The following is a 25,055-nucleotide window of genomic DNA, read 5'->3' on the forward strand; positions in this document are numbered from 1 at the left end:
AAGCGATACTCGTTATCTTCTTAATTATTATTCTTTAACAAAATAATTATAAAATTATTAATTATCGTTTTAATTTATTTTAATTTGGCAGGCATGCTATATCTTTTCTATCAACTTAGATTGTGTTTGTGATTCCCAAATAAACGGGTTAAAAATTAGTTTTTGTATCAGGTTATATGCTAAATTACTGGCCGGTGGATGACACTGGAGCTTGAAAATTGAACGGTCATGGGTACCATCAGGAATGCCACGCGGGCATATTCTCGTTGGTCCTTCACCACTTCAAGTAACAGACGCAATTAGACATTGAAAAGAAATCCACGTACCAACCACGCGTCCTTCTCTCTGATACTCTCCGACTCTCAGGTGCTAGGCAATGGCGTCCGCGACCAAACCCATCACCATATCCATCTTTCTCCTGCTCTTCTTCTTTACCATTTCTCTCTGCAAATCCAGAGAGGAAGACCCAACACCAGCCCCATGGCCCCACCAATTCCACTCCATACTCTTCATGAACTACAGCGGATCCCTCCAGATAATCGATCTCTGGTACGACTGGCCCAAGGGCCGAAACTTCAACATCATCCAGGACCAGCTAGGTAAGCTCCTTTATGACCTCGAGTGGAACAACGGGACTTCCTTCTTCTACACATTGGATTCCAACAAAGAGTGCAGGACCTCGCAGATTGAGGTGGGCATTCTTCGCCCAAATTGGCTCGATGGTGCCAAGTACCTGGGTCAGCGCCGCGTCGATGGCTTCCTCTGCAACGTTTGGGAGAAGGTCGACTTCATTTGGTACTACGAGGATGTTGTCACTAAGAGACCTGTTCATTGGGAGTTTTACACTGGTGCGTATTTATATATAATTCATCTTTCATTTGCTCTGCTGTTCCGTAAATCTTTGAATGCACAAGATGCTGCTGAAAAGGTCTGCCCTTTCTATATAACAGATTGTTCGGAATTGGAATTTGGCTCTGACATGAATTGCAAGATGTTGTGCAGGGAGGAATGCACATGTCATGGCGTTTGAAGTGGGAGCGGTGCTCGAGGATGCCCGGTGGCAAGCCCCTGTATACTGTTTTGAGAAGAAGCGTGATGATGGAGGATCCGACCCAACTGCACAAACTGTCACCAACCAGCGCTTCTCGAGAGCGTTTACTGGATGGAGTACTTAGAGGCTCTGATCTCTGTCATCTCTGAAAATTCTGATATGCATGTTATCTATTGCTTTACAAAATTTCTCATGAATAAATTTAGATGTTTCCTTTCCCAGAAAATGGCATCCACTCTCACAACAGCGGCAAACGCTTGTTGGTAATTTGTTGCTGATTGTTCAGAAAAGTTCATCTTATGATGCTAAATAAATAGCAAGATCTTCCACAATTCTTTTCTTGTTGTGATGTTCGTGTTGCCTATTTGGGAGTTTTGACTCCCAGCATTGTGATAATTCATAGTTGTTTTCCTACAGATGCCATTATGCCATAGCCCCATATATAGTTGGATGCCTCATTGAAGAATATATCGTTGCTTCACTCTGACTGTATTATGTGCACAAGGTTTGACGTGGTTTGCATGAGTTTTATATGGATTGACGAGGGAATAGCAGCTTGCTGTGACATTAATCTTGGGCATATACGTGAAGATTAGTTTTAAGGATTGCACGAGCGTGTTTGGTGTTTACTAGGAGTTGGAATGAATGTTTGTTTAGAAATAGGTGTCTTTTGGGTCGGGTGAGTTCAATTTCTACAATGATTTCATAATGGGTATGCAGCCTATACAAAGGCAGCACAGCACGTTAATTATAATAAATCATGATGAATTATTCTTGGCATTTGCTGCTTGGGTGGTAGACTATTTCTTATAGAAGAGGAAGGGTCTCTCGAATATCTTATTACAGTACACATTATGTGTTTAAGATTAAGAGGATTATGTTGCCTGCCAATCTTTAAAACCTTGCTGGTTTTGAAATCTTTACAAGGATTTATAGAACTTTCTTGAATGGATCCAAAAATGTATCTTTGTATTGTGGAATGTAATCATTATGTTACTGTCTTAATTTGCATAACAGACCGGAAGGGAGGAAAGAATCATCCACGGCCCCCAATGATGATTTGGGATTCGATACAGTGTTCTTTGTGTTCATTCATAAAATACGTAATAAATAAGCAAATAAATATAAATATAAATATAAAGAGACACAAAGAGTTACGTGGTTCAACATAAAAACATACGTCCATAAGTTGTTTGGGAGCGAAATCCACTATAATTGGTGATTTTACAATCTTTTATGGCCCCACATATCTCTCAATATAATAGATAAATTTAGGGAAGATCATTTGGCGTCGCTATGTGTGGTAGAGTTTGGCGTATGGAACTTCTGTGAAGATATTTTGTGTAGAAAGCTTGTCGAGAGTTCTTTAGATTTGTAAGTGATCTCCTCCTTATATAGAGGTCTATTTCCTTGGAGTGATTGAGTCTAACTTGCTTTGTGAATAATTTTCTTTCTAGGAGAGTGGGTCTCTTTCCTTTTATGAATCTGAGTCAACTTGTTTTATCTCTTATTGATTTTATCTGTTAGCTTTATTTTAGGCCTCTAAAGCCTGATTCAATCCCTACATATGCCCACGATTCTGAGTGGAAGCATAAATCATAGAAATAGGCCTCAAGGCAAAAATATTCAATCTGCTAGAAATTTTGAGTGGAAGCATCAATCATCTAGATGGGGATAAGGTTTTTTTTTTTTTTTTTTTTTTTTTTACAATTATCTGATTTAAATAATTTTTATAACCTAGAGATATAAACAAAATATGTGGATCCAATAAACATCAAAACTGCAATATTTAATACTCTCCTCCTCTTCTTGTATTCATTGATAGGAACAGAAATAGAGAAAAAGAAAAAGTGGTAATACTTGATCTTAAGGCTATTCATCCAGGTTCCGGACTGGGCATCCGGGTATACTCGACCCAGAACCCGAATTTCAAACCCGGGCCGGGTTTCGGCCCGGATTAACCGGGTTATAATCCGGGCTGGAACACCCGAAAATCTGGATTTCGGGTTCTACCTGGATTTTTTTTTTTTTTTTAACAAAAGTCCAAGTTATTAACTTTTTTTTTTTTTTTTAAAAGGTAATGTTGAAAAGCGTAATTTTTTTTTTTAAATTTATCTAAAAGCCTATATTTCTGTTAAAAAGCATAATACTAATGGAACATTGTCCGTAATGATAAAAATGTATCAAAATGGAAAACTAAATTTTATGTAAAAAATAACTAAAGTTACAACCTAATTAGCATTTTAACTAAATGCATGCAAAAGAATATAAATACAATATTCATCATGTAAAATGCATGCAACACACAATGCACTACATATTACATTATTTTATATTTATACATTACATTATAAAACACAAAAATTACAAAATATGAATTTTACAATCAGTAGCATGGTCTTCCATCATCAACTTTTATTCTAGTATTCCAACTCGGTGGCTCTTTGGGGTTAGTTCTCAATGGTAGTCTCATTGAACTGAGATTGGTAATACGAATGTGAATCAAGAGCAAGTGTCTGCACAAGAGAATGCATAATATCCAACTCAATCTATCAACCAAACCATTTAATAAAGCGATTCAAAACCAATTCAGTAAGCCATAATATTCCAAATACATGTTCCTGTAAACAGAAATACATGAAAGGCGTATAATGCAAGAAATGGCTTTTACCCATAGACTTGCATATGAAAGGAATCCCCACCTAATGCAAGATAAACACAGCATGTTAGGTTCACAATTCATTAAATCTGAGTCACACATCACAAGACAAATCTACTCTCTATTCAAACTAAACCCAAGTACTTGTATGGAGAAATGGAATGGAATACTTTTACCTTTGGGGACATAAGCAGAGAATCATGGCAGATGATGCTATCTTTAGATGACCATAGGAAGCATTATAATTTATGACATTATCATTAATTACAATTCTTGCAAGCAATAAGCAGAAATAGAAGTCAATTCCATGTTATGTCAAAAGAGAGTTATAATTTATCCGACCTTATCCACAAAGACAGACACAACAATGCAAGTAAAAGAAACAAAGGGCTATGCTCTGCTATCTAAAGCTATACACATGCTACAGATACGAGGGTGCATAACTATCAACCATAAACCACACCAATTTAATAAATAAAAAACAATCAGTTTTAACAGCTTCACTACCAACATACAAAGAAGAGATTTACGCTACAGAGTCACAGACAGGAGGGTGCATAACCGTCAATCATTTTCAGCTCTCAAGAACACAACCAAGTCCCCTACAACCAGCTTATACCCATGTTGAACAGCATATACTTTATACCCATGTTTAACAAAATAACAAAAAAAAACCCCATATCTATCAAAGATTCTTTCATTCAAACATTTTTATCAAAACATACCCGAATCAACAAAGTAATAAAATGAAAAAACCCAAAAAAAAATTGTTGCAGAGAAAGCAAGCCAAGACCAATACTACTTGTTGCTCTGAGGATGAGGTTTTTTTTCCCCTTTCCATTTTCTATACCACACACTATTCTGGATCGTTTTCTTTTCATTTTCTACACAAATGTTACAAAGAAATATTTCCTTGGTACTTCATTTTCTACACAAATGTTACCCAAATCACAAAGAACAAACCTTGAGGTCAAGAGGATGACGGCGAGTTGGCAACGACGATGAGGTCATGAGGATGACGAGGTTTCTTCACTCGGTACTGAGGGAAGACCTTCGAGCCCAAAAAAAAAAGGAAGAAGAAGACGAAATCATCGAAAGAGACCTTAGATTCACTCTCTTCAATGAGCGACGGAACTTTGCTCGGAAAAGATGCTACGGTTTCAGCGAGAGAGAGAGAGAGAGGGGGATGGAGACGAATGTGAGATAGAGAGAGAGAGAGAGAGAGAGAGAGAGAGAGAGAGAGAGAGAGAGAGAGAGAGAGAGAGAGAGAGAGAGATGGATGGGAGAGCTTCAGAGTTAGACGGATGAGAGAGATGAAATGGCTAGGGTTATGTCTCTTCCAATTTATACAAACTCGGGCGGTACCGAGTGTTTTTTATGGAACCCGGGTTTCATACCCGGGTCTGGACTGGATGAACCCGGTTATTAGAATGCGGGTTTCGGCCCTGATTTGATCCAGGCCGAAAACCGTAACCGTAACCCAGTTATCCAGGTTCCAGACCGGGCTGGGAAAAAATCCAGCTCAGATGATCAGTCTTACTTGATCTCTTACCCATTGCCGACACCTACAATAAAAATCTCTAAAGAGGTAGGTAGACTGTGCAGATAGTGTGACAATTCATCAGTCTGATTTTCAGTACAAAAACATTCACCCAATTTGAGAGACAGCGTAATATGCAGGTAATATTTAATATGGTATTTATTTTTCTTTTATATTATAATTTAATTTCATACCTATAACATATATATATAGTGAAAATAATAAAAATATAAAGATATTATGAATTGAAAATAAGATAAATAGTAATATTTTTTTAAGAGTTATTCTATTTTGTTTATAGATATTGAGCCTTCCACGTTGGACTCCAAATCACAAGTGACAAAGCTAGACCCACACACATCAGCTATAGCTCTAAAGGCTTCTGGAATCACATAGATAGGTTGTTTAGCGTCTTTGGACACTACTGTAATTGTACCAGCATATGTTTCTAACAAACTCTACACAATGCCGTGTATTTTGGCAGAGCACGTCCTCTATTTGTTGTATTCTCCAAGAGAAATATTCCCTCTTGTATTGCTATAAAAAGGCACCTTGTATACATTTTTTATTCAATGAGAATTCAGAATATTCATTCATCTTAAACTCTATTATGGTATCAAGAGCCACCAAGTGACTAACGTCCCTCTTCTTCTTCTTCTTTTTCCCTTCTTCCATCTCCCCCTTCTCACCATGACTACCACTGGTTCTTCAGGCAAAGATGGTCCTCCTCATCCCAATTTCCAGCTTCCAAATAATTTCTCCCACATTGTCTCCATCAAACTCAGCTCAGATAACTACCTTCTTTGGCGTGCTCAGATCATCCCCTATTTTCACGGTCAGGATCTTTATCACTTTATCGATGGTTCATCTCCACCACCTCCCCCGATTCTTCCACCCACTTCACCTTCTCCATCCATTTGCCCTGCTTCTACGCCCAACCCTACTTATCTTCAATGGAGACGAACCGATCAACTACTTCTTAGTGCACTGCTTTCATCCCTTACTGAATCCATTCTTACCCAAGCAATATCATCTCATACCTCTCGAGAACTCTGGGTTTTACTCGAAACCATGTTAACTTCTCAATCTCAAGCCAAAATCTTTCAAATTCACCACCAACTCACAAATCTCAAAAAAGGGTCCCTCTCTATGACTGACTACTACAAAAAAGTTCGTCTTCTTTCCGAAACTATGACTACTGCAGGAGAACAACTCCATGACTCTGAAGTTGTCTCTTACCTCCTAAATGGTCTCACCTCTGATTTCGAGTCCTTTGTTACCTCAATCTCTACTCGTGCTACCCCCATTAGCTCAGCCAGAGTTGTTTAATCCGCTTCTAACCTTCAGAAGTCGTGTTTCTCTCAACATAACTCAACAAGGTCTTCTGCCAACCCCATCTGCTAACATCACTACCTCTCCTTTTTCTCGTGGTGGCAGGACTAGTTTTCATGGTGGTCGAAACTCTTCTCATGGTGGAAGAAATCGTGGTGGTCGAACACCTCCTCCTTTTTCTCCATCTTCCCAAAATCTCAACAAACAAACCTGTCAAGTATGCAATTGTGTAGGCCATTTTGCTCTCCAATGCTATTACCGCTTTGATCAAGCCTATCGTATAATACTCCAAAATCTCCTTCGGTTCACTATATTGCCTCTCAATCCTTTTCCAACTCTCAATGGTACCCTGACTCAGCTGCAACAAATCACATAACCTCTGATATTCAAGATCTTAATCTCTCCTCTGAACCATATGATGGCCCTGAGCAAATAATGGTTGGTGATGGTAATAATCTTCCTATAACTCACATTGGTGATTCTCGGCTATCATCATCCTCTTCAAATTTTGTTCTTCACAATTTATTACATGTTCCTCAAATCACAAAAAATTTAGTCTCTGTCTATCATTTTTGTCGAGAAAATGGTGAAGGACAAACAAATCGGGACACTTTTACTCAAGAGACCAACACATAATGGACTTTACTTATTTCCTCATCCAATCTCCAACAACTCGTCCCCTGCTGCTCTTGTTGGTGAAAAAACAACAATTGCTCAATGGCACCATAGACTTGGCCATCCATCACTTCGGCTTGTGTCTTCCATTCTTCGCAACAAATGTTTACCATTTCTTCTTACTAGATCTTCCTTTTTTTGTTTTATTTGTCCACTTGCTAAATGTAGACATCTACCTTTTAAGCTTAATGCTACTCGGTCCATAGGACCTTTACACTTAATATTTGTTGATGTTTAGGGACCCTCACCTTATATTTCACATGATGGTTTTCGATACTACATTTCTTTTGTTGATGATTACAGTCGATATATCTGGTTTTATCCGCTTGCCTCTAAAGGTTGATGAAATTTATGGGCCTAACTCATCTCATAAAACCGGTTGTATAATAGAGGATTGCTCATTGCTTATAAACATGCCCGAGACCTTGTCCACAGTCAATGTGGGATTATTCCTCAACACCCTCCCTCACGTGCAGGCCAGTATTTTTTTCTGGTCCTTGTCACGGGGTAAGTAGTGTAGGCCCACATTCGTCCTGTGGCAGGCTCTGATACCATGATGAAATTCATGGGCCTAACTCATCTCATAAAACTGGTTGTATAATAGAGGATTGCTCATTGCTTATAAACATGCCCGAGACCTTGTCCACAGTCAATGTGGGATTATTCCTCAACAGATGCCACATCAACCTTTGTCATTTTTCAAAAAAATTTTGAACGACTATTTGATGCCAAAATTAAAATTGTTCAAAGTGATTGGGGCGGAGAATCTCGACCCCTAACCAATCTCCCAAAAAATCAAGGTATTACACATCGATTGTCGTGTCCTCACACACATCAACAAAATGGTGTTGTGGAGAGAAAGCATCGCCATATCGTTGAAACCAGTCTCGCTCTTTTAGCAACGGCTTCACCTCCATATATATTTTGGTCTGATGCTTTTTATACTGTTGTTTATCTCATTAATCTTCTTCCCTCCCCTTCTCTTCATAACAAATCACCACATCTTCTTCTTTTTAAAAATGAACCAGACTACTTATTTCTCAAGGTCTTTGGTTCCGAATGTTGGCCCAACCTTCGGCCTTACAATAATCATAAAATTCGTCTTCGTTCTCTATCGTGTCTCTTTCTTGGATATAGTTATATACACAAAGGATATAAATGTTTACATCTTCCCTCTAATCAGTTGTACATATCTCGTGACGTTCTCTTCACTGAAGGTTCATTTCCCTACTCTGCTTCTTCTAATTCTGGCCTCAACTCCTATTCATCTATTTTGGGCCCAAATCCATCTCACCAAACACATACAACCCTCCCTATTTTCATTCCACCAAACCTAGGCCCAATCTCATCCAATAACCTCAGCCCATCCATCCTTAGCAAAAGCCCCACTTCGTCAGACTCATCACTAGAGTCTTCGTCCCTTCCACACGACATCTCCTCTTCTCCTCTCTCGAACCAGACTCTCACCAACCCTAGCCCTTCAAGTCCCCCCATTCCTCCATCTCCACCCACACGTTCACCGATTATTACAAGATCCAAAACCAACAGCTCTCGTCCCAAATTGTTCACCCTTGGCCAAATCCCTTATCCCACCATTCGGCATTGCCTCTCCCTCACCATTAATGATCCCGAAAAGCCATCATCCTACACCAAGGCTTCCTGTTTTCCTGAGTGGCGTGATGCCATGAGCAGAGAATTTCAAGCTCTTCTCCAAAGCAACACTTGGTCTATTGTTCCCCCTCCCCCTTCCTCTAATATCGTTGGCTGCAAGTGGGTGTTCCGCACCAAGCACAATCTTGACGGCTCCATTGAAAGACGAAAGGCCAAACTCATTGCCAAGGGATTCCACTAGCAAGAAGGCGTTGACTACGTTGAGACGTTCAGCCCAGTTGTCAAACCATCCACAATCCGCCTTGTTCTCGCTCTAGTCGTGTCTCACGGATGGCCTATCTGCCAACTCGACATCCAAAACGCCTTCCTCCATAGCAATCTCAATGAAACTGTCTACATGTCCAAGCCAATTGGGTTTTTTTACCCTAAACATCCCAAGTACGTGTGTCGCTTGCACAAGGTCATTTATGGCCTTAAACAAGCACCCCGTGCTTGGTTTGCTCAGCTTTCCACCTCCCTCTATGAGTATGGTTTTCTTTCTTCTCAAGCTGACCCGTCCCTTTTCATTTACTCTTCTTAATCAATTCTCATCTATGTTTTAGTGTACGTTGATGATATCAGTGTGACAAGCTCGCATCTTTTTCAAATTTATCACCTTATTTCCTTTTTAGCCTATGTTTTTCCTATTACAGATTTAGGTAAATTATCATTTTTTCTTGGTATTGAAATTTGTCATTTGGACAATGGAATTTTACTTTCTCAAAGAAAATATATCTATGATCTCCTTTCTCATGTCAATATGTTTGCTGCCAATGGAGTTAATTCTCCAATGGTTGCATCTAGTCGACTCTCAGTTTCTAATACCCCCACCTTCTCGGATCCAACAATGTATCGCAGTATTGTTGGGAGCCTACAATATCTCTCCTTTACTCGACCAAACATTGCCTTCACAGTTAACAAAATATGTCAGTTCATGCATAATCCCAAACACCCACATTGGCTTGCTATTAAACGTTTGCTTAGATATCTAAAACATACGCTTAACTTCGGCCTCTTTATTCATAAGTCATCCTCTCTTCAAATTCAAGCCTTCTCTAATGCGGATTAGGCTAGTTGCCCTGATGATCGCCGCTCAACAAGTAGTTTTTGTATTTTTCTGGGTAAAAACCTTATTTCATGGTCCTTTCGCAAGCAACGCATTGTTGCTCACTCAAGCACCAAGGCCAAATATAAGGCTCTTGCCAATACAACTGTCGAGTTACTTTGGATCCAAAATCTTTTAAAGGAAATTCATGTTTTCATTTCTAAACCTCATCTTCTTTGGTGTGATAATCTAGGTGCAACCTATCTCTTCGTCAATCCCATCCTTCATTCATGTACCAAACATATGGAAATTGATTTCCATTTTGTGCATGATAGAGTTGCTGCCAAAACTCTTCAAGTAGCCTTCTTACCTTTAAAAGACCAACTGGCTAATATTCTTACAAAGCCTCTTGCAGCCCCTCGCTTTCATCTTTCAGGATGAGCCTCACTGTTGTGGATACCCCGTTAGGCTCGAGGGGGCGTATTAAGCCTTCCACGTTGGACTCCAAATCATAAGTGACAAAGTAAGACCCACACACATCAGTTACAGCTCTAGAGGCTTTTGGAATTACATAAATAGGTTGTTTAGTGTCCTCTGGACACTACTGTAATTGTACCAGCAAAGGTTTCTAACAAATTATGCAAAATGCCGTGTATTTTGGCAGAGCACGTCCTCTGTTTGTTGTATTGTCCATGCAAAATATTCACTCTTGTATTGCTATAAAAAGACACATTGTATACACTATTTATTCAATGAGAATTTAGAATATTTATTCATCTTAAACTCTATTAATAGAGCATGTTATCTATATCACTTAAATGATAAAATTTGATTTATTAAATTTAAAATTTAAAATTTATTTTTTAAATTAAATTATATCAGGTAACTTTATAATGGAGTACTTAATTCTTAATATCATTTCACACGTTCAAAAATAAATAAAACGTTTTCGAGAAAAAATAAAATCGCGTACGGTTTGAACTTTGAAGATGTAAGAGCACTCTCATTGGATTAACTAAAGTTAAAGTATATTTTTGATGAATACAAGATAAATTTAACATTTAACTATTACATTCACATAAGTTTCTACATTGGAATAGCCATTTTTTCACTATATGATAATAAAATAATATAGGATAAATTTAACTTTGACTATTCACATCAAATCTCCAAATTGAATTATCCATTTATTCATTATATAGTAATGAATAATTAATAATTTTTTAATTTTTTTAATTATGAATTTATTTTATTTTATCATATTTTACTATTCATAATATTATATATTAATTAGTAATTGTATTCTAATTATATTTTTTCAATTGTCATTTAAAATGAAGAGAGAAATAATTGATATTAAAATGAGAGAGAAAGAAATAATATAAAAAAGATTTGATGAATGAATAGTATGTTCCAAATTTAAAAATTAGTTTGGATATTACTGTAGTTATATTTCAAATATAGCTAATTCAATATGAGCAATTTACTGACCTAATAGCTAAATTTTCATTAAATTTAACTTTTAACTAATCCAATAAAAATACTCTAAGCAGATATATATAAGTTTAGCTGGACCACACCCACACCAAATCCATTTCTTTAGTATATATAAATTTAGAAAAATTCTAAACATAAGCCTCACACTCTACACACCCACTTAAAAACATGTGATTTTACTTTTTTATCCTCATATTTCATATTGAATTCAATATGAAATATGAGGATAAAAAAGTAAAATCACATGTTTTTAAGTGGGTGTGTAGAGTGTGAGGCTTCTGTGTAGCACAACTCATAAATTTATAATATAGTAATTTGTTCTACAGTATTTAATCTTCTGTTTTGGAGTGTTCCCATCGGCAGCGCTGTTTGCGGCGTTGCGCGTGTTCTTCTACATAACTCTAATACCGCATCCATTCTTCATCCCGGAACTTCCCAAAATCGCAAACCTCTGAGTTTGTTTGTTTTGTTGGATTGCCTAGGCTTGGCCTATGGCTTAAGACTTCGATAAAATTCCTGAGGGGATCTTCTTGAACTAGCCAGATTACTCAGAAGAAGGTAATTGGGAACTAGATCCCACTCTTCAGCTCTTACTAGGATTATCTTTCCCTTTGCGCCTTTTACATGCTATCAAACCCAAGACTGTGTAATGATGATCTTGTGGTTTCGTTTGTTTCGATCTTCGAATTGGTATCGTGATGAATTGCTGTTTCCTGATACTTATTTGGCATTGTATATGTAGACCCATTTGCTTTTCGCATACTCTCTCTTGATCTTTTTCTTTTCAAGAATTTTACTTTGGGAAGGAACAATAGCTTCAGCCTATCCTTGATATGCAGTCTAACATTTTTGTTTCCTCCCAGAAAGCAAATCTGCTCTCCAGGGAGCATTGTCATCTTGATATTCTGGATCTTTCTCAAGCTTTCCCTCACACCACTTGGTACTCTCGTTATTGACTATTTGCTCAATTCTATTTGGAATCGTCGTCTCTGCGAATGGGAACGATTATTTTTGTGCTCAAATTTTAATTCCTATATGTACAGCAATAGTAGAGACTATTCCAGCATTTTCCAAGAACTTTCTCTTAAAGCCAGAGGATGGTGACTCAGAAAATATATTAGTGTCAGATAATGCACCAGTCTTTCCCAAAAGCTTTGCCCATTTTATCTCTGTCAATTTTGAAAGAAAATCTACTTCTTTTTTAGCCCCTACCGTGAGAAACGTGTAGTTGTAAAATTCTCTATGCAAAAGTATTATGTTCATGCATAGGTATCTTTTTATATAGGTTAAGGCCTTGACCCGTCATGTGATATACATTTCCAAAGTCAGATTGAACTTTTAATAACACCTTCTAACCTGCATCAGCTAAACTTACAACAATGTCGGAGGACACGAGCTTTGCAAATTGTTGGAGGTTCCACCTTTTCAAAACAAAGTCCAACCTATCTCACAAAATAATGGCTTAGAAATTTTCTTCGCTTCCAATTATACCTGTTCCACCATATTCTCTATGCAACTTCACTGATGCATAATTTTTTTATAACGGCACCCTTTTGGGGCGAGTCCACCTATATAGCACTGGAACTTTTGATGCATGAAGTTGTAAAATTCTCTATGCAACTATGATATGTTCATGCATAGGTATCTTCTTATATAGGTTAGGGCCTTATCCATCAACTGACATATTCAACTCAGAGAGACCCTCTGTAAAAGGGTAGCTGATTGTGAACTAAATAAAAGACCTATTAACTCAATTGTTTGAACCCTGACTGATCAAAAAAAATTATTTGAACCCTGGAAATAAAGGCTTTCAAGATTCTCTAGCTTTAGAAAAACTACAAAGACAATTAGAAACAATAGAGAAAGAGAGAATTCATGGTGGGAATGAAGAGGGGAATGAGAAAGATACAGAATTTGAAGACGAAAATACTCTCTGCATCAGGATTTGAATGAAACAAATAGTTGTACTTGATTACTCCTCTTGAATTTGAATGAAATAAGATACTAAAATCCATGGTAACTTCCTGTAGTAAATTTATAGAAAATAAACATAATAAAAAAAGAAGAAAGAATGTGATATGTACGTTTGGTTTGGTTTTGGGGTTTGTATTTTGAGGAAATGCTGCTTTCATTGATTTCTTAACTTTGTTCTTTGATCTGTTCTCATAATTTGTTTTAAATCGTGATTTCCCCAATTGGTTGGTTTTGTTGTTTAACAGTCACTACTTTGGTATTTATTGAGAAAAGCATAAAGATGGGTGCTTTTTGCTGCTGTCCATGTGATGGAGAATTTGAAGAATATGCTCTTCCAGGCAATACGATATACAGGCATTGCCTTTGCCTGAGATACTTTTTCCACCAGCTATTTAGTGGGGTATGCACTTGAACATTTGAGCGACTAAACACTTTGCCTTTTTATCTAATAAATGCATGGAAATGTTGAGAACATTGTAATTGATTTTGTAGGGCTTCTTTCTATGCCTGCTGCAAATTCCATGAGTCACAATCTTGTAGTCAAATGTCTCGACTCAATAGTTCAAGACATTGTTACCATGACATCTTGGAAAAACTTCATACATATATATTTTACTTTGGAGGACTTTCCACATGTTCAAAATTATAATTGGAATGATATGTGAAATAAAAATGCTTTGCAGTGATTGCATTGATCATTCAAATGAAACATGAAATGTTTCAGGAGAAATGTCCAGAGATAGAGTGTATTCTTAAATAGATCAAGCTCTTGTTCCAATAACTGGTTGAAGTAAATGGTTCATTAAAGAAAGATGTTCTAATTTCCTTATGAATTGGTTAGTAATAAGAGAAGTTCGGTCCATTTTGCTGTAATCAATTTCGAACCCCAAAAAAAAAAAGGTACGGTTCATGCTTTATCCGTACTAGTGTTTTGGTTCTGAAAAATAACTTTTAAGTCATACTTCAAAAGGAGTATCTCCTTCTACTATATATTCTTTAGTGAATTAGTACCGATAAAAAAAAATTATTATGTGAATTCGTGCATTTGCATTGAGGACAAACTATGAACTATGTCTACCCTAGAACTCCTACTAGTTTGAAGGTATTGTGTCTAAATGATTTTAAACCATCTGACCTATTTTGTTGGTATAATCATATTAAAAGCTCTACAATTAGACTGTTCAAATCATCCTGTCGCAAGGGTCTTTTGGCCTCCCTATTTCTTCACTTCAAAGGCAATATACTTTCTAATCTGATTTCTATAACTATTTGCATTGAGACTGGGTCTGTTGTTTTCATGGTGGGAAACCCTGTTCTAGTTGCTGCTGTTTCTATTTCACTTTAATTTTTATTATAATTTTTATTTGTTAACATCCCCCCACTGCACATGCAGTATGGTGCAATGTTTCATAGACTTGAAGGACAGTCACTATCTTCACCAATCCAAGGAGCTTCTTTTACACCATCAGGGGTGGGCACATCATTACCTGATAATTCCTCAAATGATATTCATCTCTCTGTTTCCAGACCAGTGGCTTCTGATTCTGATCAGAGGTACTCTCGTCTGCAACGTGATGGCTTGGTCTCTCGGCGTGATAAGTCAATGACTCATTTCCAAGAAGATGCTCAACCACTGAGGAGAAATATGAGTAGTTCTGGTACGGAGTCATTGGGCTTTAGGAAGAAATTGAATGGAGTTGAAACTGAAGAAGATGGTAAACCTGGCCATTCTGAGTCCTCAGAGACGGCTTCGATAGCAAAAATTGCATATGGACTAACTTATACGCAGCCATCTTCTGAAGATGAAGATATCTGTCCTACATGTCTTGATGGTAATTAACATGTTTGTGACACAAAGTGGCCGATAAGAAGCCCCTCCTGCTATTATAAGAATATGCTTGACTGGTCATCAGTATATATTTCTGCTACAGTAAACTTAAGTTATAAAAACGAAAAAAGAAGTCTATTCTGCATTCTGCTATAGTAAGAACTGAAATTGCTTCCTAGACTCTTGTATTGTTTTCATGTAATTTGATTTGTTCTCTTGCAGAATATACTCCAGAAAATCCTAAAATAACAACTCGATGTTCTCACCATTTTCACCTTGGTTGTATTTATGAATGGATGGAAAGAAGTGGAAGTTGTCCAATCTGTGGCAAGGTACGTGCAGAATTTCTTGCATTTTTAACCCTTCATCATGTGTAGGGTTCTAATAATATCTTCCATCAAAAGGTCTCCTTCATCGTAAAGTTTTACGTATCCTGAGGCTCGACAGCAGTTGGTTCCTTTTTATTTACCACTAGTTATATCTCACTTGAAACGCTTTTTCTGGAATGTCAGGAGATGGAGTTCTGTGAAAGCCCTTAAGTTCGTGTCTGATTTCAAAGCAATAGAGTAAATATGTACAACGGCCATGAGCATCTGTAAATACAAGTTCATCTCGTTCAAACCAAGCTTGCACAGGAGAAAGCGATCGTTCATTTTCCTTTGCTAGTTTGTTTTACCTCATAAACCTTGATCTTCCACTTACGTTTTGATGCTTCAATGTGTATGTTTCTTATTGTATAGTGAACGTCCGATAGATATTAAAATCATATTTTCTATTTGCTGATAATATACATAATTATGATGGAATCATCTTATTGATACATGCAGTTCTGTTGCTTCCAATTCTTGTTTCAGCCAATATGAAGATCTTTAAACTACATTATGATAGGATGAATCCTACACGATCATGTGCTCTTGTGGTAGTTGCAACCTAGAAATCAGTTTTAGGGTTTCAGCAGGAGGAAATTGTGGCATCCTTATTCCTTTGTTTGTACCTTTCCAATGTTTGTATGGTGGAACATGTAGCTGCCATGCAAGAGTATTCAATTTAGAGGAGACAGATTTAATTATTTGAAAGTTGAGCCCCTACATTGCAAAAGTTAGTGTCACGGATTCATTAGGAACACAATTTGTGTGGCTTTGCATTTTTTATTGTCGGCGTGAGGATAGAAGCAATCCTCCAACACAAATGCACGGAGGATTTCACGTCTAGCGAGTCTTCTTATTTCACGGAGGATTTCCCTCGGTCTTGTTTGGTTATATAGATGAGATGGAATGAAAAATCTGTTAATAATAGTGAGATAATTTGTTAATAATAGTAAAATTATTTAAATTAAGATAATTTATGAAATTTTAAGAAATGAGAGAAAAAAATTAAATAAAAATATTATAAAATTAAAATATTGTTAAAATATAATTTTTATTTTAAAATTTGAAAAGATTTAATTTTTTCTATGTTTTGTTTGAAAGTTTAAAAATTTTGTAATAATTATATAAAAATGTTGAATATTTAAAATTGAAAAGAATTTATATTTAAATGATATTTGGATATTTAGATAAGGTAGATTGAGACTTGTGAGACCAAACGTTGCCTAAACCACAAAAATCTGGATTCGTTGATTTGATTTATCAGGACAAGTACCGGGCTGCATATGGCATTTGGATTGGGGTATATCCTGTGATTGTTTTCTCTGCTATGAAAAACAATTCCTTAAGGCGTTTATTAACCAAAATTGCAACATTAATGTTATTTATTTGTCACGAAAGATTTTTTTAAATCAATATTGTTGCCCTAATAAAACAAAAAGTGTCGCAACAACTTGTATTAATATATATATATATATATTTTTTTTTTTTTTTGAGGTAGCCAGCAGCAGCCTATATTTATTCGTTCTTTTGCGCCCGTATCCAATTGTTTGTAGAAAGCACTTCCCATAGAAAGACTACAGTCTATGCGCAATACGACACCGGATTAACAGACACGTCACACGTCACACGACCCAGCATGCATTCAAGGATGTAAACGTCAGTGCCTCATTCTGGATATGAATGTCTAACCATATTTCTCACTCCAATTAATCATCCTGTCATCCGCTGTATTATGCTGAATTTGAGAAAGAAAGAGACACCGCCAACGCATTAATTCAATATATTCAGTATCTGTCCCTTGAAAGATGTAGATGTCTAACCATATTTTACACTCAAATTACTCAGCCTACCATTGTATTATACTTGTGGCTGTAAAAGGTTTAGGGAAATACTGGATGGTGCTGTACCAGCAGACCCTAACAAATGAAGGTGGCCATGCATTAATGTCGCCTCTGTACAACTTTACTTTCAAAGCGTTTTGAGTTTCAACTCTTTAGATTCTTAGAACCCTCGTTGATCAATGACAATGCAAATGAGCCATTGATACATCATTGTTGGTTGAATTTATGACCTTAAATCGTTGGATAAATATACATATACATGTCTGTATACAATTATCTGTATATATTCTTTATAAATCTATATTTATTATCGTGAAATCACTACTTACCTCAAAATATTAAATTGATTAGAAGATATAAATTTTATTATTTATTTTATATCTTAACATTCATCTCACGTGTTTGTCAGACTTCTTATTAATAGATGGTCTAATACGTTGAATATTTAATTAAATGAGATAGAATATAGAGTCAAAGTTTAAATTCAGGATCTCTGCTATAATATTATGTGAAATCATCACTTATCTTAAAAATAAATAATTAAATTTTATTATTTATTTTACATCTTAACATTATTACTATTTATTGCATTTGATTCTTCTCTGTGGATCTTAACGTGTTGGTTGGATCTCCTTTAATGCTTGCCCTGACTTTTTTGGATCCAAAATGCAGGCTAACTGTCCCGAGAAGATGACTTCTTAATTCTGGATAGTGAGAAGTGTATGAAAAGTTGTGAAAAAATAATAATAAAATATTAAATAATAGTAAAAAATATATATAAAAAATAATTAAAAAATATTAAATAATAATAATAAAATAGATAAAAAATAATAATAAAATTACTCTTTATACCCAAACGTATAGATACGAGTAATAGATACACACGAGTGATTCTTTTGAAAAAAGTAGTTTTTATTTATTTTTTATTTTTTGTATTTATTCATTCTTTTTCAAAAGCCACCACTGCAAATATTATTTCCTTCTTCCTGCTTGCAGAAGTCGGTGAAGACTGAACAGTGAAGCTAATATACCTCGGTCTCAGTTCCATCCTAAGCCTAATATATATGTGTAGCTTGCTTCCTTGTAAACGATAGGTCTATTTTCTTTTCGTTGCTTGCCCCAAGAGGTCAGGCAATCATGAACGAAAGCGTGCACTCTCTTACGCTTTAGCCTTCATTCTGCTTCTTGTTTTTTACATCTTTTTGAAATGCTTGACCTTCTGGGTTAGATTGGACCAATATTCTCTTATATGATAAGGTATGTTTCTGATGGTCGGTGTTTATAACATCTGAAATCTGTTATGGTGATTGGTTTTTCAGGAAGTTGAGGAATGGGTACCGGAGAAATTAAGTCACCCGAAGTTGGGATTGACACACCAACTACTTTGGATGGAAATTCTGACTCCATTCCGAGAAAGAAACTAGGAATCTACTTCATTGAATCCGATGATAGGCGGACGGCGTTTGGGCGAGGTTACACTGGAGGAACTACACCGGTTAATATTCATGGAAAACCTATTGCTGATCTTTCAAAAACCGGTGGCTGGATTGCCGCCTTCTTCATATTCGGTATACAAGTTCCTTTTCAATCTTATTGTTTAATTGCTGGTAAAATTGTTGAAAAGAAACGAAAACGACAGTTCTCACGTTTGTTCTTAACTTGCTATTCATGGAAAATGACGAGTTCCTTTACAAACCTCTAGTTTGTAAGCAAATGAAGGATCGATCCACTCTGGTTTTAATTCATGTAGATGCATAAAGCATATATATATTGGCCAAAGAATTATCAGAACTGATTAAAAAATGATGGTGAACTTGAGTCTTTATTTGTCCAGGGAATGAGATGGCAGAGAGAATGGCTTATTTTGGCCTTTCGGTTAACATGGTGGCCTTCATGTTCTATGTTATGCATAGACCCTTTTCCAGTTCATCAAATGCGGTAAACATTTTCCTAGGGATATCACAAGCATCCTCTATCCTTGGTGGTTTCCTAGCTGATGCATATCTCGGTCGATATTGGACCATAGCAATCTTCACGACAATCTATCTTGCGGTAGGATAAGTATATAGACACGTCTATAAAATCTATCTTTTCCCAGTCATTTGCTAGGGCTACACAGTTATTCTGTTTTCCTGTACTGAAATTATGTCCTTCTGACAGCTAGTTTACTTTCAAAATTTAAGGAGGTATACTGACTATAATTATCAAAATTTTCTGTTCTTTTGTGGAGGGTTTGACAGGAATAACCTTGTGCGCAACAATGAGCATCTTTGTGCCAAACCAAGATAAATGTGACCAGTTGTCCCTCCTGTTAGGGAAATGTGAGCCTGCAAAAAGATGGCAGATGATTTACCTCAACACTGTCCTTTACGTGACCGGATTTGGAGCTGCAGGTATAAGGCCATGTGTTTCTTCTTTTGGGGCTGATCAGTTTGATGAAAGAAGTAAAGATTACAAATCTCACCTGGATAGATTTTTCAACTTTTTCTACCTCTCTGTTACAATTGGAGCAATTGTGGCCTTCACTGCTGTAGTATACATTCAAATGAAACATGGATGGGGATCTGCCTTCGGTTCACTGGCAATAGCTATGGGCATATCAAACATGGCATTCTTTATTGGCACTCCTATGTATAGGCATAGGTTGCCAGGAGGCAGCCCTCTTACACGGGTTGCCCAGGTCCTGGTAGCTGCATTCCGGAAGAGAAAGGCCTCATTCTGCAGCAGCGAGTTAATAGGGTTGTATGAGGTTCCTGGCAAACAATCTGCAATTCAGGGTAGTGGAAAGATAGCTCACACAGATGATTTTAGGTACGAACAAACTTCTTTTACATTATATTGCTAATTCCTGTAAGGTCATAAAGAGTAGAGAAAGCACCCTAGGAAATCTTCCTTCGATGATCCTTAAAATATCTCTCCATAACTTGTTTACCAATACATTAGTTTCAGTATATGACATATGTAGCTCTTTTGCCAGATGGTTGGACAAGGCAGCCTTGCAGCTGAAAGAAGATGGAGCTGATCCGAGTCCTTGGAGGCTTTGCACTGTAACTCAAGTAGAGGAGGTCAAGATCCTTTTAAAGCTTATCCCCATACCAGCTTGCACTATAATGATTAACTTAATCTTAACAGAGTATTTGACCCTCTCAGTGCAGCAAGCCTATACTCTAAACACCCACATGGGTCATTTGAAACTCCCAGTAACATGCATGCCAGTATTTCCTGGCCTCAGCATATTTCTTATACTGTCCCTCTATTACTCGGTACTTGTCCCATTATCGAGACGCATAACTGGTCATCCTCATGGAGCTTCTCAGCTTCAACGAGTAGGCATTGGTCTGGCAATTTCAATCCTTTCTGTGGCATGTGCTGGGATTTTTGAAAGGTACCGAAGAAACTATGCAATAAAACATGGGTATGAGTTAATTTTCTTGACTCCAATGCCCAACCTAACCGCATACTGGTTGTTGATTCAATATTGCCTGATTGGCATAGCTGAAGTATTTTGCATAGTGGGATTACTGGAATTTCTCTACGAGGAAGCCCCAGATGCCATGAAGAGCATAGGATCTGCTTATGCTGCTCTAGCTGGAGGTTTAGGTTGCTTTGCAGCAACTTTATTGAACAGCATTATCAAATCTGTCACTGGGAATGAAGCAAAAGGGCAGCCATCATGGTTGGCCCAAAATATAAATACTGGTAGATTCGATTACTTCTATTTCCTGCTTACAATTTTGAGTTTAATCAATATGTGCGCTTTTCTGTATGCAGCACATAGGTACAAGTATAGGGCAGCCCCTAAATTTGACATTGTTAAGCAAAATCTAGCCAACAACAAAAGGAACACTCCCTCTGCAGTAGTTATATAGAAAATGGGAACATTAGTAGGATAAGCTCCATGTATTCCCATGTAAAACATTCCTCTTTCATACTTCTTTGAAAAAAGTGATCTTTGCTGTTGAACATATTTTTTTAACATTGTCAGTAATTTCTGTTGCCTCTTTCTCTCATCTCAAGTCAAGGTTTGAATGTCCCCAAATAACTCGTGGGTTGACAAATACCAGCAACATTTTTGAATTGGCGACATTTTGAACCACAAAAATTCAATCAGTTTCATAAGTGGGTGCAAGAGAATTTGATGTGCAGCATCTCACTGCAAGTATCCGCGTAGACCAACTTTTTCTTTAACTGCATAATGGTTGGGTAGGACATGAAAAGAAACTTTTAAAATATACACAATGCAGAAGAAACTGTACAGGAAAAGAAATCACACTCACCTGAACCACTTTGCCTGCTGGCTATGTCTATTTGGCCGTCGTCTTTTTCCTCTTCGTAAGCATTACACAAGAAGTCCATTTTCTCCAAAAACCCTAAAGATGCCTCATTTGTTTTCACAATTCATCTCAACTCATTTCATCTCTTCTAATCATTATAACTTTTCTAAATTCTCATACAAAATAAAATAAATAATTCAAAATTTCCAAATCTTAAAATAAAAATAATATCAAAAATATATTTTAAAAATATTTTATTAACTTTTTAATTTTAATCTCATCTCAGAAAACAGATGACGCCACTCACGTCTCTTTGTCTACCTCTCCCTCGATTCTCCATTTCTTCTGTTTTCTTCATTTTGCCGCACCCTTCCTCACTATTCCCTCTCTACTTCGTCTCTCAAGTAGATACAGCCTGCCACGTACAGACCCCCGGCCTCATCTCACTCTTGCTGTCGAACCTCCCCTCACGCTACGCTGCCCTCTGAGCCTCACGTCTCTCTGTCTTTGATTCCTCACTAGGGGTGTAAATTTGAACCAAAAAATTGAAAAACTGGTTCGGTCCGGGACCAGTTCTTATAACGTAAAACTGGCTGGACCAAGTCCGGTCCCAATTTCATGGTTTCCAATACCAAACCGGCCTGGTTGGAGAAAAAAATATAAAAATTAATGTTATATATATAAGTTTTATATATAATATATAATTGTATATGAAATAATTTCAATTTATAATTTATACATTATAACATAAAATGTTAATCTTAAATATGAACATTTGTAATTTATTTGATCATATGTTATTATAATTTATAAAATAAAAGTTTAATCTTAGAGATGAAAATTTAATTTATCATATACTTTAAACATAAAATATATATTTAAATTATAATAACATTTTATTTATAACTATACTAATATATAACTAATACTGATGTATTATATATAGCTAAATAATCACTATACTAAATAATCACATATAAAATAATGATATACTAATTAATACTAAATTACTATACGAATATTATCACTATAATAAATTATACTAATACTATCACTATAATACTATCAATAATATAGATATAATAAATTAAGCTCACTATAACAATTAACAAATACTAATATAACAATTAACAAACTCACTATAGCTATAGTTATACTTATATTATATAGCTATACTAATAATCTAATATTAATATTATTATATAGTCTAACTAATACTAATAGTCTATTATAGACTATAGTTATACTTATACTAATATAGTTATACTAAATCACTATAACTAATACTAATATATAACTAAAACTAATATATAGCTATACCAATAGTCTAATATTGATACTATTATATAGGGGTGGGCAGCGGGGCCCCGTTCCCCGCTGACCCACCCCGTTCGCCCCGCCCCCACACATGCGGGGCGGGGGATCCAGCCCGCTAAAGCGGGGTGCGGGGGGCTCCGCCCGCACCCCATGGAAGATGCGGAGGCGGGGGGCGGATGGGGCGAGGCCCCGCCCCGCTTGAGTTATATATATATATATATATATAAAATATAATTAAAACTATATATATATAAAAAAAAATAAATAAATAAGTAGAGTGAAACGGCGCCGTTTTGTTATAGACAAAACGGTGCCGTTTCACTTAGGTCCGTCTGCTAAGTGCCGCCCCTCAACTAATAGTGAAACGGCGCCGTTTCACTAGAAGTGAAACGGCGCCGTTTCACTATTAGTTAAGGTCCCCCCCCCTTCCCCGCGTCTGCTTCCCATTTCTCATTTCTGCATTCTCCTTCTCGAACTCTCTCCTCTCTCACTCTCCGTTCTCACTCTCTGTCTCTGAGTCTCTCGCCGATCTCTCACACTCACTCTCTCTGACTCAGTCTCGCATCCACAAGCCTCTCTCTCTCTCAGTCGAATCTCCGTCTCGCACGAGCAGCACCACCGTTGCCACTTCTCCGTCTCCGTCTCTCACTGGGATTTCGCCGCCACTCAAAGGTAAGAAATCCGAAACCCATTCTTTTTTTTTTTTGTTTTGGATTGGAGATTGGAGGAAGGTTGGGTTGAATCGGAGATGGAGGATGGGAAATTTGTGAATTTGTGTGCTGTGGAGAATTTTGTTTGTGTGTTTGATTCGTCTGTTTCTTTGTACTTGTGTGTTTGTTTTTGTTTGTAGATTGGAACCCTAAATCAATTTAGGGTTCCAATCCGAAATTTGTGCTTCAAATTTAGGGGTTTCAATCGAAACCCTCAAATTTAGGGGTTTCAATCGAAACCCCTAAATTTTAGGGTTTCGGATTGAACCCCTAAATTGATTTAGGGGTTCAATCCGAAACCCTAAATTGAGTTAGGGGTTTCAATTGAAACCCCTTAATTTTCAATTTTGGGGTTTCAATTGAAACCCCCTCAATTTAGGGTTTCGGATTGAACCCCTAAATTGATTTAGGGGTTCAATCCGAAACCCTAAATTGAGTTAGGGGTTTCAATTGAAACCCCTTAATTTTCAATTTAGGGGTTTCATTCAATCCGAAACCCTAAATTGAGTTAGGGGTTTCAATTGAAACCCCTTAATTTTCAATTTTGGGGTTTCAATTGAAACCCCTAACTCAATTTAGGGTTTCGGATTGAACCCCTAAATTGATTTAGGGGTTCAATCCGAAACCCTAAATTGCCTAAGGGGTTTCAATTGAAACCCCTTAATTTTCAATTTTGGGGTTTCAATTGAAACCCCCTCAATTTAGGGATTTCAATTGAAACCCCCCTCAAGTTTAGGCCTTAGGGGTTTCGGATTGAACCCCTAAAATTGAGGGGGTTTCAATCCGAAACCCCAAATCAGTTTGGGGTTTCAATCCGAAACCCCTAACTCAATTTAGGGGTTTTAATCCGAAACCCCAAATCAGTTTGGGGTTTCAATTGAAACCCCTAACTCAATTTAGGGGTTTCAATTGAAACCCCTAAAATTGAGGGGGTTTGAAACCCCTAACTCAATTTAGGGGTTTGAATTGAAACCCCCTCAAGTTGAGGGGTTTCGGATTGAACCCCTAAAATTGAGGGGGTTTCAATCCGAAACCCCAAATCAGTTTGGGGTTTCAAACCCCCCCAATTTTAGGGGTTTCAATTGAAACCCCTAACTCAATTTAGGGGTTTCAATTGAAACCCCTAAAATTGAGGGGGTTTGAAACCCCTAACTCAATTTAGGGGTTTGAATTGAAACCCCCTCAAGTTGAGGGGTTTCGGATTGAACCCCTAAAATTGAGGGGGTTTCAATCCGAAGCCCCAAATCAGTTTGGGGTTTCAAACCCCCTCAATTTTAGGGGTTTCAATTGAAAC

General features: G+C 36.9%; 3 protein-coding genes across 5 annotated transcripts; all 3 read left to right on the top strand.

Annotated features, from left to right (window-relative positions):
• Nucleotides 1–203: 203 nt before the first annotated feature.
• On the top strand, nt 204–1,392 carry LOC108997484 (uncharacterized protein At4g14100-like). Its single transcript, XM_018973803.2, has 2 exons — nt 204–848; nt 1,003–1,392. The coding sequence occupies exons 1-2, from the start codon at nt 377–379 to the stop codon at nt 1,173–1,175; spliced, it is 645 nt and encodes a 214-aa protein (XP_018829348.2). The 5' UTR covers nt 204–376; the 3' UTR covers nt 1,176–1,392.
• Nucleotides 1,393–11,768: 10,376 nt separating this feature from the next.
• Nucleotides 11,769–16,093, top strand: LOC108997477 (E3 ubiquitin-protein ligase At3g02290-like). Of its 2 annotated transcripts, XM_018973792.2 has the most exons (6): nt 11,769–12,007; nt 12,313–12,389; nt 13,669–13,823; nt 14,817–15,255; nt 15,474–15,583; nt 15,764–16,093. In XM_018973792.2, the coding sequence occupies exons 3-6, from the start codon at nt 13,704–13,706 to the stop codon at nt 15,788–15,790; spliced, it is 696 nt and encodes a 231-aa protein (XP_018829337.2). In that variant the 5' UTR covers nt 11,769–12,007; nt 12,313–12,389; nt 13,669–13,703; the 3' UTR covers nt 15,791–16,093. The 2 variants fall into 2 exon arrangements, with proteins under 2 accessions (XP_018829337.2, XP_018829338.2); XM_018973793.2 differs by lacking the exon at nt 12,313–12,389 and having other exon boundaries at nt 11,774–12,007.
• A 2,324-nt stretch (nt 16,094–18,417) lies between these two features.
• Nucleotides 18,418–21,425, top strand: LOC108997433 (protein NRT1/ PTR FAMILY 6.1). Of its 2 annotated transcripts, none has more exons than XM_018973713.2 (5): nt 18,418–18,495; nt 18,780–19,028; nt 19,295–19,512; nt 19,691–20,271; nt 20,438–21,425. In XM_018973713.2, exons 2-5 carry the CDS (start codon nt 18,791–18,793, stop codon nt 21,327–21,329), a joined length of 1,929 nt encoding a protein of 642 aa, XP_018829258.1. In that variant the 5' UTR covers nt 18,418–18,495; nt 18,780–18,790; the 3' UTR covers nt 21,330–21,425. The 2 variants fall into 2 exon arrangements, with proteins under 2 accessions (XP_018829258.1, XP_018829256.1); XM_018973711.2 differs by lacking the exon at nt 18,418–18,495 and adding an exon at nt 18,556–18,586.
• Nucleotides 21,426–25,055: the final 3,630 nt, after the last annotated feature.

This window comes from Juglans regia, chromosome 13 (assembly GCF_001411555.2).
Source record: "Juglans regia cultivar Chandler chromosome 13, Walnut 2.0, whole genome shotgun sequence".
Classification (NCBI taxonomy): Eukaryota; Viridiplantae; Streptophyta; class Magnoliopsida; order Fagales; family Juglandaceae; genus Juglans; species Juglans regia.